Source organism: Sinocyclocheilus rhinocerous, unplaced genomic scaffold (genome assembly GCF_001515625.1).
Source record: "Sinocyclocheilus rhinocerous isolate Xijiao unplaced genomic scaffold, SAMN03320098_v1.1 scaffold127, whole genome shotgun sequence".
Taxonomy (NCBI): Eukaryota; Metazoa; Chordata; class Actinopteri; order Cypriniformes; family Cyprinidae; genus Sinocyclocheilus; species Sinocyclocheilus rhinocerous.
Window position 1 is genome coordinate 259,686 of NW_015664685.1, and position 12,673 is coordinate 272,358.

At 35.9% G+C, this 12,673-nt stretch overlaps 1 protein-coding gene across 2 annotated transcripts; it reads right to left on the reverse strand.

The window, feature by feature from the left end:
* Positions 1 to 2,060: 2,060 nt before the first annotated feature.
* coq4 (coenzyme Q4 homolog (S. cerevisiae)) lies at positions 2,061 to 8,247 on the reverse strand. Of its 2 annotated transcripts, none has more exons than XM_016541177.1 (7): positions 8,144 to 8,247; positions 5,817 to 5,963; positions 5,095 to 5,191; positions 4,861 to 4,963; positions 4,647 to 4,776; positions 3,976 to 4,069; positions 2,061 to 2,583 (listed from the first exon to the last, which is right to left on the reverse strand). In XM_016541177.1, exons 1-7 carry the CDS (start codon positions 8,217 to 8,219, stop codon positions 2,391 to 2,393), a joined length of 840 nt encoding a protein of 279 aa, XP_016396663.1. In that variant the 5' UTR covers positions 8,220 to 8,247; the 3' UTR covers positions 2,061 to 2,390. The 2 variants fall into 2 exon arrangements, with proteins under 2 accessions (XP_016396663.1, XP_016396664.1); XM_016541178.1 differs by having other exon boundaries at positions 2,468 to 2,587.
* Between the last annotated feature and the right edge of the window lie 4,426 nt (positions 8,248 to 12,673).

Sequence of the window (12,673 nt, forward strand, 5' to 3'; positions counted from 1 at the left end):
AGACCAATTTCAGTGTTTGCAAACAGTGATGACGTTTTTTTGTGGGCGGAGTCTATCTGGTGGCAGAAAATGACAGTTTTAATGTAGCAGTCTATTCAAGCCATGGAATAAAATAATAAAAAATGTAATTTTGAGTTTATATTTCAAAATTCTGACTTTTTTCTTGCGATTCCAAGATTATATCTCACAATTCTGGTAAGAAAAATCAACTCATTCTTTTTTTTTAGTTTATAATACCACACTTCTGGCTTTTTTCCTCAGAATTGACAAACTCGCAATTGTTGAGTTGAATCAAGTTATAAAGTCCGAACTAGGAGATATAAACTTGAATTTGCAAGAAAAAAAGTCAGAATTGTGAAATAAAATAGTTAAATGTTATAGGTTTAAATAGTATTTCATGCATGTATTTCAACTGTAGGGCTAATACAATATGTCCCCTATCTAGCTGTATATAAAAACAGTATAAGTCTATGCAGTGTCCTTTTTTAGTTAAATAAACATGTGCTAGTCTGTGTCTGATGTTCCACAGAGCTCAGGCTGAAGGGCTTTTAATATCGAGCTGATCTTCTTCATGTAAGTCCGTGTTGTAGGGCGAGTCTCACACATGTGCGGCTCCAGATCATCTGTTATGATCTGCAATATCTTGATGGAATCCTCTTCAAAGCCGCCGGTGATGGATGGAGTCCGAGTCGCTTGTAAGAGCCGGTGTTGGTTTACTCGGTCTGAGCGTGCAGGACCACCCATCGCTCCCCAAACAGCCGACTCATTGAGTCCCACTGCATTTATTGCTGCGCTGCAGTGTTTATGTTGAGCGAAGCCGAGCTGAGAGACGTGTTTTCTCTCTCTCTCTCGCGGTTATGAGATGCTGCTGATTTATGGACTCGGCTCTTGTTTTATTTTGATGTCGTGTTGGAAAGAATTAATAAAATGCACTGATCTCAGCACTTTCAACAAGACCAAAGAGTCAGACCTTTGTGTTTTTTTTTAGTGTGTGGACAACACTTGCTGATTGTTTAATTAGCTGTATATAAATCCTACATGAATGAAATCACGAAACATGTTCTTTTATGAAGGGTTTGTGAAATTATTGTTTGCAAACAGTGATGACGTTTTTTGGTGGCAGAAAATTGCAGTTTTAATGTATCAGTCTATTCAAGCCATGGAATAAAAGAATAAAAAAATTTAATTTCGAGTTTATATTTCAAAATTCTGACTTCTTTCTTGCAGTTCTGAGATTATATCTCACAATTCTGGTACGAAAAATCAACTCGTCATTCTTTCTTTTTAGTTTACAATCCCACACTTCTGGCTTTTTTCCTCAGAATTGACAAACTCGCAATTGTTGAGTTGAATCAAGTTATAAAGTCCGAACTAGGAGATATAAACTTGAATTTGCAAGAAAAAAAGTCAGAATTGTGAAATAAAATAGTTAAATGTTATAGGTTTAAATAGTATTTCATGCATGTATTTCAACTGTAGGGCTAATACAATATGTCCCTTATATGAATATTATATAGACCTATTGTTTAAATCAAATTTATGCTTTAAAAGTAGGGTAATCATAGCAGGTTTCATCTATTTTGTCCGTTTAAACGTCTGCGTTTAGCTTCAAATGCCGTCTTTGACGACAGTATTATATTTTTAAAAAATGATTTGCATTCCGATTTTGACATCCAAAGGCATAACAATAATTTTTTTCTCTTATTGCATGGATTTTACCCGTTTCCCTCCATTTGTTCCCAGTGTTTTTATGCCACCACAATGAATGCGCGCGCAGCTGCAAGTGACGTAACTGTGACGTCTACTCCAAATTGGTCTATATACTTCATATACCATATGGCACAATGTCAAGTTAAAAAGAAGCACAAGTATAAATTACTGAAGGTAATACTCTTAAAATTAAAATAAATAAATATAAATTACAAAATATAACCAAGAATCTTGCAACAATATTTCTACAGGTACTATTCTGTCATCACTTCCACATATTTCATTAATCAGGCCATAAAATGCTTATTATTATTAAAACTTTTAAAATAAAAAATTAAAGATGTCACAGTTTTGTTCATGTACTGGTTTAATTCCAATGTATTAGGAACAATGAACATTCTAGTATCAAGTGTGTTCCTATAATCCTATAAATCAACAGTGAATAGATGTTTACTAAATGTTTTATATTAAACTTCCTTCATCTTCTTCCTGAACAACCTAATTACTTCACTATACATGCCATAGTATTTTTAACATTGTTACATGACATTTGTTTTTAAGCATCATTTCCCGTCATAGGAGGAAGAAGGAAAAGGTGATCTTTGTTACCAATAGGATGTATGTAGGTTCCTTGTGGGGCTTTCCCACAAGTTCAAATTTCAGTTAGACAGGTGCGCGTGCTACGAGTTTGAGAATGAATTCTTGCTGGATGGGATCAGATCGACAGGTGGTGGCTCAATGTTCAACTCATGTCTCAGTTCATCAAGGTTCTGCTCCCAGCGCCGTTCATAGAAGATGCTCAGAACACATCGGGCACGACTGCCATTGCGCAGCGCCCATGGTCCCAGAGACCGAACCAGCAACTGTAGACGACTGACTCCAACATATAGAGACAATATCAAATTTTACTTATTTACCCACACTGTAACATGATTTGTTGCATATGACTTTTTTTAATTATTAAAAACAGCATAAGTTAAAGGTAATATTACAAATACTATCACAATTTTAAAAAAAAAATTATCATTACAGTAAATGACAATTTTAAGGAAAATTTTTGTAAAATATGTGAAATAAGATGTTTAAAAAATATACAGAAATTTCTTTTTTTCCTTTTGATTTTAGGGTGAAATATGATAGTGATGTATGATTGAAATATGATATGAAGTTTTTGAGAGGTTCATCCACATATATATTTTTATGGCAAAATTTAAATCAAATTAATGTACTAGAAATAACATTACATTTATTGCCCAGATACAGTAATGTCATACTAAGGGTCTTTACTTCAGAACATTAATTTTCTAAATTAGATTACAGGTAGAATTTCTTGCATTAGGAGGAAATTGAAAATTAACAAATATTCAGTAGGATGTGTGTAATTTCCTTTTGGTGACATGGGAGCCAGTCAAACTCTAAAACTGGTCACAGCGTAGAGAGTATTAGTTGAAAGCAAAGAATGACTGGACATCATCATAATGAAACCTTCAATATTGACCATAATGAAACATGAACATAAGAGGGGGAAATACTCAGCGAGGACAAATATTAGTTGTAATCATAGAAAATTTCCACAGAAGGGGACATACAGATTTACTGCATCTCTATTATACAAGTTTTACAGTTTGAGATGTAGCAACTCCATAATTTATAATATGACTGAACACATTTCAGCCCTTAATTCAAGTAATCACTTTGTTATACATTTAACTGATTTGAATTTGTCATTGGTTGCATATCTACATAAATTAATCTTCTGGTTTCAGTACAGCTTAAGCTCTACAGACTGCATCTCTGTCATTTTGTCAGTTACCACTAGGGCTGTGCGATATTGAAGAAAAATGCGATATGCGATAACTCATTAAAAAATGCTATTTTCTATATGCGATACGATAATGCTTAAAGTGCCACATGCTCAGATGAAACAGTTTTACTCAGCTGTTGTGTTGTCTCACAATAATGTTAATCACTTTGACACTATCAACTTACAATCAAAGTCTATGGGGCAAGCAAGACATTCTAGAGGTTTACAATAAGATATGTGAAGCTTGTATTTTTGTTAAAGCATTTACATTCATTCTTCCATATGAAAGTATAAATGTGTTATATAAGCTCTAAAGTTGTCCTTGTGGCTGGTCTTTTAAAAACAGGTAAAATACAGCAATATTTTATATGTGTTTTATGTTTGTTTGTTAAAATGATAGACGGTTTCTACAGTAATTGACAACATGTTTCTGTACACAGGCAGACATCATGTTAACTCACCTGACAGACAGATGGAGGGGTCCGAGCATTGCTCCCAGAACACACATGGGCAGACCAGTCTGTGCAGCTTCAAACAATTTCACAACAACCTCACCTGTGGGTAAGAAATAACAGGAACAGGAAAATCTTTCATGAGATGAAAAATGCATGCTTTTATTTGAAGCTTCTGGCATTTGTGTCAAAAAATTATTTATTAATAATGATGAAGAGGCTCAATGCACTTCAGTGCCAGAATAGCTCTGATGCAGCATTGTATTTACACAGAACTAAAAGCTTTTGAGAGATAGTTATATAGGCATACAACAAATGGAAACTATAAACACCTGAAAAGTGGACATATTTAGTTCTGTCAGGACCACTATCGTCAAAATGATAGATACTTAGCATAAAGTTTGGTTTGGCGGTATGGTTCTGTTCTGGGCAAAAACCTCCCTGCCCATCCATGCAGCCTGTCATGAATGAGCAGGGAGAGCAGCAATAATAACCCCCCTAGGGTTAACAGAACAGAACAAGGTAGATATCATTAATGTACTTAATGATATTTAAGTGTAACACTTTATTCAAGATAAAGGAGTCTGATTACCAAGGAATATCAGAAAGCTTGTCTGTCCTGAAAGTCCTGACCTGCCAGAACTAACGCTAACGCTTAATTTATGGTATCGAACACTCACCTAGCATATTGGTGGGCATACTAAGCAAGGTATGCAACAGATCATGGACCTCACGATATCGTTGCATGACATACGCTAGCTCCTCATCATCCACAAACTTTACATCAGCTCTTGTGTCGGGGGTGACTTTCTGAAAAAAGTTGAGATAACAATGGTTAATTTGACCTATTTGCAAATGTTACATGACAATTTGTGTGTTTATCATTTGTCTTACATTTTCTTTTAGGAAACGGAGATACTCTCTTCCAAAAGTCCCATCTGGCAAAGCAGACATTCGAGTGAGGTCTAATGTAGATAGACGGATCCTTGGACGCTCTCTAGAGACCAAATTTGAACAAAGGTAGTGGTAAAAAAAAGTTTGAATTAACGAGGAGATTTGATGTCCATTATGAATGATGGATGCTGTAAACAGTTTTAACAGTAGTCAATGCAAACAAATGAGACATACATGAGAATAGTGTAACCTTCAGGGTCATTTCTCATCCGATCCCTTAACTTGATCAGGGCCTGTTGCCCTGTGGTTTCCCCAAGCACTGCAACCATATCTGTTTTGGTAAAATATGTCAATATACATGAAAGTTTTGAATCATGGTGATTGCTGTCTGAATTCCAGCTCACATGATTTAGGAAATATTATCCTCAGCACAAACATAAACACTTTTCAGCTGGTTAAAGGCTGTGGCGGAGTGATGTTTGGTTACAGTTAGCACCTAAGCTTTTCTACAAATTCCCCATCTCTTGTGTTTGCATATTAAATAAGTTGTCAGCTTTGAATGGACGTTCAATGTTTGTATCTATGTAACAATAAAAAATTGATTTTACTATATTTAATTTCATTCCAAAGAATTCTTAAGGTTTCTCTCAAACACATCTGCAGATTACAGTTGGGTTGGAGAGTCTAGGCACCAAGAAAATTAATGCTACAGTAAAAACCTGGAATTCCTGACAAACTATTTTTCTGGCCTGTGTTATCATTGAAAACAAATGACAAAGAGTTCTCTTTCACTAAAATAATTGTGGACTTTCCACCGAGACTGAAAAAGAAACTGCTATTTAAAGAAAATATTTATCATCAAGAAGCCCGATATGTAATCATCACTAGGTTGACATTACGCAGTGGTCACAATCAGCCTAACATTCAACGCAATGACTATTAAATAACAGCCTCACCATGTCTGTAGGGGTTCTTCAGAGCAGCCACTCCAGAGCCTAAAGCCAAAACAGCCTTCTGGACAGAACTTGTTGGGATATGGCTTGGATACAACCTTCCATCGTATTGTTTTGAATCTGAGCTTGTGTACTGCTGTCCGGTGAGTACTGAGTGCGGGAGAGAGAGTAATAGCTCTTGAGGTTGAACAAATCCTGAGACTCAACTACTCTATATCCATAGTCCTGTGATCAACTATCAATGCTTGCAATGTTGTCATATTGTCATGAAGCTAAAACTTAATTTACTATAAAATGTAACCTCAGAAACCTATTTGCTGTTGAGGGTACATGTTTTATGCCTTAAAGTGTGTTACATTGCAATATATCATATTTCAGGCCAAAATAAAAAAAGGGGAAAAAAGATTTATATTTTGTATAAAGAATATCAAGCCTGTTCTAAGACCATTAGAATTATTTTTTTTTACATAGTGAAATTATTTTCATGACATTTAACATATCCTCCGAATGTCATTACTGTAATGAATAATTACAGTATAAATAAATAAGCGTAGCCTTGGTAAGCATAAAAGACATTTAAAAAAATCTTAATTATTCCAAACTTTTGACCTGATGTGTACGGCTCACCAATATAAAGCATTTTCAAACATCAAAGCAGTAAAAATTAAATACAGCTTAAATTTTCCCCCCCATACATCATAATGTGTTCCTGTCAAAAAAAATAACGACCATCATACATTTTTACCATAATTCACAGAAGACACCCAGTAGTTCTTATACAAAAAAATATTGTCAGGCATATTTAAAACAAGAATCATTGGATGACATTAAAAGACTCTTATTAAGGATTACAGTGCAGCCCCCTAAAACTATTTAATCATGGTTTTAAATCTTTACCAATCTTTGCCACTATCCTTCAAACCACTAGGCTTTACAAATTTGTCAGCAAGAAGTTTTTAATCATTTAAAATATAATACAATTTTGTATGATCACCTTTTCTTTTACATTTTTTTTATTAAGTACAGGTCAGAATAAGTATGTTGTTTTATATTTACAATTACAAATATGTATCTGGTATGCTAAATGATGTAATAATATTTCACCCATATTTTGACATTTTTATTTTCACAAAAGTGATTTGAAAAATTAAAGTAGACAATTTAGTTATGCATTTAATATACGTTCTATGTATATAAAATCACTTTTGTAAACTGAATTGGATGTGGACACCAAATGGGATATCTTGTCTTTGACACATATACTTGTTTGTCAGGAAAGTAATGTCACAATAAAAAAAATCTTAACAGTCCTAAAAACACACTAATTAATTAATTTCTTTTTTTATTTCATTTTATTTATTTATTTATTTATTTGGGGGGGGATAATGACCTAGACATATTCTTGATACCAAGGAAAGTTATTGTGTTGGTTACCACTCACATGGTTAACAAATTTATTAGTAAAGGAACAACTATAAAAAGGAAAGAAAAACAAAACATATCACCATAGCAACAAGGTAAACTTCTTTTGAATTTAAACTTTCTTGTGAAGCAACATGTCTAGCTTTTTTGTTTCTGAGAAGAGATGCTGAGGATTCCAAAGATGTGTGTAGATCGGGCACAAGGTTTTCGTGAAGCGGTTGGCTGTGGTAATTATGAATAGATTTAGTGTAGCCACTAAAGCGTAGAACACTAACACTGTGCTTTTTTATTTTATGTAACGTTAGCCATTCCAAACCTGTATCTGCAGCTATTATACACATACACACACACACACACACACACACACACATATACATATATATATATATATATATTATATATATCAAAATATCTTTCATTTTCCACATAAAATAGGACATATAGTTTTGGAATGACGAGAGAAAGTAAAATTTTAATTTTAAGGAATTCGCGATAGGACATAAACAAATAAAAATAAAGGATTAAAGTATTTTAATGTCCTTTTAAACTTTTTATTTTTTTTTTTACTAAACCGAAATGACGTTAAAGATCACAGTCCGCTAAAATTTGGTGCTGTCAGCTGCTGTATGTTAATCTGTGTAATGTCGTTTAAAGCTGTCGTTTGTTTACATGCAATACTATGCAACCCCAACTTCATTTTAACTAGCACATTTTTGTAGATGATCAAGTACGTTGTGCAAGATGTCAGATCAACATAACCGCTCTCATAGTACTGGTTAGCTAATAAGCTACTAGCAAGGTCAGACATTTTTGCTATAAAATACGCTTACAGTTATACCATGCAATTCAGCAGATTACAACTAACTATGTAACTAGTTAAATCCTAAAAAAAAACTTTGTAAAAATACCTCCATATGAACGTAGACAATGACATCCGCGAGAGGTTTTAAAAAAGCTAAGGAAAGCACCCGACAGACCACGCATAATGGATTACATGGACTGCATGTATGGCAAGCCGTTGTAACATTTCATCCTTAAATCAGAATCAGAATCAGAATGAGCTTTATTGCCAGGTATGTTTACACATACGAGAAATTTGTTTTTTCCTCAAATCTGACTGGACAAGAGGCTTCCCAAAAGTTTTGTTGATATTTCAGCAGTATCCGTCCAGGTACTCTCTGCATGTGAGGGAGGTTACAGAGTTTAAAGAGCATGTTTGGAAAGCCGTTTTAACATTTCATTCTTAAACTGTACTAGTCTCTATTTTCATCTCTATTATCTATCTATCTATCTATCTATCTAATTGAGCTAGGTGGGATATAAATATATGTATAAAAGTAAGATTCCAGGTACTTGTCTCTGTGCTCCTTAGACAGGCTGTCGCTCGGTGCAGTTATATTGTTACACCAAGAAGTGGTGGCAAGGGACTGTCTTTATGAGTCGAGTGCTGTCTACTTAGCGACTTTTCAAACCCCTTTAGCAACTTTTTTCTAAAAAAGCGAACCTTATTTAGTCTTTGAGACTTGCAGGTATACTGCCTCACGAGCGAGGCCTTGTTTCGCTGCGCACACAACTCTCTGTGCGTCTGCTCTGTTAAGTGAGTGGATGTTCAGAGGAGTATATAGATAAAGATAGATATTCTGTTGCTTCTAACATGATCATTTTACATGTAAATATATCCGAAATCACAGCCATAGTCTTTATTATATATGTATTTGAATTTGTCTGACGATGTCTCGATAATAGATTAGGATTTTAGTGCAGATTAAAGGCTTGGACGGGAGCACTGGTTATTTAGTCTTAATAGACTGCATCTCAGTCATTATTTCATATTCATCTCGTTATCTGATAACAGAAACAGAAAAATGTATCAATGAAAACCATTTTATTAAGAAATTGGCTCTATTAAAATACAGTATGTGAGAACAGAGAGAGAGACAAACAAATGTAAAAGGTTGACACTAATGCAAATATGACACAATGATGTAATAAATATGCTAATTAATGTTGTGACGAGTGGGGCGGTGCCGAGAGCCATAGGAATGGAGCGAGGCTGGTGGAGTAAATGATAATAAGTGACACCTGCGCCACTCACCGGTCTCGAGTCCCACGGAGGACTCCGGAAGGATAAAAGGAGGAGTAACGACAGTGAAGGACGAGAGAGGACCAGGCCTGGATTTTATGTTGTTGTTCTTATATTATGTTTTATGCGGCAGTCATCCGTGGGGGGCTACCGCTTTTACTTTTGTTTTGTGTTTGTTCATTTGTTTATTAAAATTTTGTGTTTAAATGTTCGCCGGTTACCGCCTCCTTCTTCCAGATCTACGAATTTTGTTACAAATGCATGGTGTCATCTAGTAACATTTAGCGACTTTTTGAGCAGGCTTCAGCTACTTTGCATTGAAAGAAGTTGGCAACATTGAGTGAGTCAACTAATACTTTTAAAAATGCTGATTCATTCATGAATGAATGAAAGGTGTTGAAGTTAATTTAACTTTGAGCGCCTCTTTATAAGGCTCGATCGACAATCAATGTGTTACATTAGTAATGCCAGCAGCCATGTCACCCTGTAGCCCAAGACTGGTTGCCCACTGAAGCTAAGCAGGGCTGAGCCTGGTCAGTACCTGGATGGGAGACCTCCTGAGAAAACTAGGTTGCTGCTGGAAGAGGTATTAGTGAGGCCAGCAGGGGGTGCTCACTCTGCAGTCTGTGTGGGTCCTAACGCCCCAGTATAATGACGGGGACACTATACTGTAAAAAGCACCGTCCTTCGGATGAGACGTTAAACCGAGGTCCTGACTCTCTGTGGTCATTAAAAATCCCAGGATGTCCTTCGAAAAAGAGTAGGGGTATAACCCCGGTATCCTGGCCCATTGGCCTCTGACCATCATGGCCTCCTAATCATCCCCATACACTGATTGGCTTCATCACTCTGTCTCCTCTCCACCAATGAATCCAGGTGGATGCTACACACTGGTGGTGGTTGAGGAGATTCCCCTGCTTTCATGTAAAGCGCTTTGAGTACCCAGAAAAGCACTATATAAATGTAACAAATTATTATTATTATTATTATTATTATGCAGAAGCTGATGTTTCACTTCATAGAGAACAATGCCATTGATTCAATGCATTGAACTGCACTGACGTCAGTCATGGGAAATCCCCTTAAACACTGAAAGGATGCTATGGCAAAGATATCGCTTTCATCAAGTCACGTCAAGTCACCTTTATTTGTATAGTGCTTTATATAATACTGATTGTGTCAAAGTAGCTTTACAGTGTCAAAGGAAAATAGTTTGTCAATAATGCAAGAGGACAATAACAAAGAGTAATTTTTCAGCTAAAGTCAGTTCATTGAAGATTCAGTGATGTCATCATCCAGTTCAGCTCTCTTCCAATAGTGTCTGTGCAATCAGTCAAGCATCCCCAACTAAGCAAGCCAAAGGCGACAGTGGCAAGGAGCCAAAACTCCATCTGTGACAGAAATGGAGAAAAAACCTTGAAAGAAACCAGGCTCAGTCGGGGGCCAGTTCTCCTCTGCCCAGACAAAACCAGCATGACGTGGTTTAATTCCAGGCTGCAACATGGGTCAGATTGTGTAGGGGACTTGTCTGTTTCCCGTGGTCTTGTGCCGATGGTTGTCAAGGTGACATGGTCTCCGCTAACATTCAGAGCTGTAGAGGTCATCTCTTGGTGCTGATCCACCATCTGGTCTGGATATGGACTGGATCTGGGTGGCTACGGTAACCATCTAATCTGGATACAGACTGGATCCTTATGGCTACGGTGACCTCGGAATAAGAATGAAAGAGACTAATATTAGCATAGATGCCATACTTCTTACGGTGTAGTGAGTACATCGGGTGTTATGGGAAGCGTTCCCGGTTCCAGTTGACATATTAATGCAGCCTAACAATCCTTTAACATCACCTGACAACTGATGGCAAACCTTTTTTTGTTTTTGTTTTTTACGAATGTATAACTTGACCTGACAAGGACAGGCACAGATAATTGCACAGGCTCAGTCAATCTCTCTCTCTGTTTAGTGCAAATCTATTTTACTAATGGTACTGTTTACAGTGTCTTAGTAAATAAGAGACAGTTGGTGTAAAAACTTTACTCTCTTTACTTTTGTTTTGATTATTAACTTATTGAATATTCAATACACATGCATTATTGTAAAACAGAAAGGCATAAAAGTGTTACTTCATAAAAAGTTTTACTAGTAACAATAGAATATAACAGTTACTAGTCACTATTGAAAGAACTATTAATTGTATCTAATGAGAATTTGTAGTATCTAATGAATAAGTACTAGTGTCTAATAAATAAATACTAGTGAATAGGTACTAGTATCTGTTTATAGGTACTAGTATCTAATGAATAAGTACCCATTTTTAATAATAAGAACTAGTACTAAATAGATAAGTACTATTATCTTTTAAAAAGATACTAGTACCTACAAAGAATAAGCACTAGTAGTTAATGAATAAGTAACTGTACTTAATGTAAAAGATACCAATAGCTAAAAAATAAATAGTGACATGAAAATATAGTAGATACTAATATGTTTTAAGGTTCAAATGGGGTGGGAGATACTGCAAATTTTGATATTGATCTGATACCAAGTAAATACAGAGCCAGTATCGCCGATATTGATACCGATACCTTTTCTTTTTAAGAAATGCATTTGAATGAACCTATTACTCTTTGAAAATTAACAATATCTAATGCTGATATGACTAAAATATTACATTAACCGTTGCTACGTGGATGTTCTTTGCCTTTCTTAAAGGGGTCATATGATGCTGTTTTAAAGATCATTATTTTGTGTATTTGGTGTAACAGAATATGTTGACATGCTTTAATGTTCAAAAAACACATTATTTTTCAAATACTGTACATTATTGTAGGTCCTCTATGCCCCACCTCTCTCAAACGCTTCGTTTTCTACAAAGTAACCTCCTTCCGACAAGCGCAGTCTGCTGTGATTGGCCAACTGACCCAGTGCATTGTGATTGGCCGAACACCACAAGCACGCGTCGGAAATGCAACGCCCCTTACCATAATCGCGAGCATACTGGCTTTTCTGCCAGTGACGTCTGTCTCAGTGGTTGTTCTGCATGCTTAATAAACAAACTCCAGCTGGTCCAAAATGCAGCAGCTAGAAAGGGGAACAGACACAGTAATGATGCAGTACACAAGCCGCGGTTAAGACAGCTGACTCTACTGTGATGTGACGCTGTCTCTCTCTCTCTCTCTCACACACACACACACGCGATGCGCAAAACTCCTGGACAGTGTGTTACTGGACTGTGCTATTTGAACAGTCAATAGCAAATACTTAAACTAATAACAAAACATTAGCTGAATCAGAAGCGCCAGATTGTCATAGCAAAGTCAGAATGACCTCCTCTCCTAGGTTCACGAAACGGTCG

Excerpts from the sequence above, each read along its gene's own strand:
- coq4 (XM_016541177.1), bottom strand. The coding sequence starts at position 8,219 with ATGCGTGGTCTGTCGGGTGCTTTCCTTAGCTTTTTTAAAACCTCTCGC. Across the intron at positions 4,777-4,860 it reads TCCGTTTCCTAAAAGAAAAT|AAAGTCACCCCCGACACAAG; the intron begins GTAAGACAAATG and ends AACTTTTTTCAG. Across the intron at positions 4,070-4,646 it reads TATGCCCACCAATATGCTAG|GTGAGGTTGTTGTGAAATTG; the intron begins GTGAGTGTTCGA and ends TCTTACCCACAG.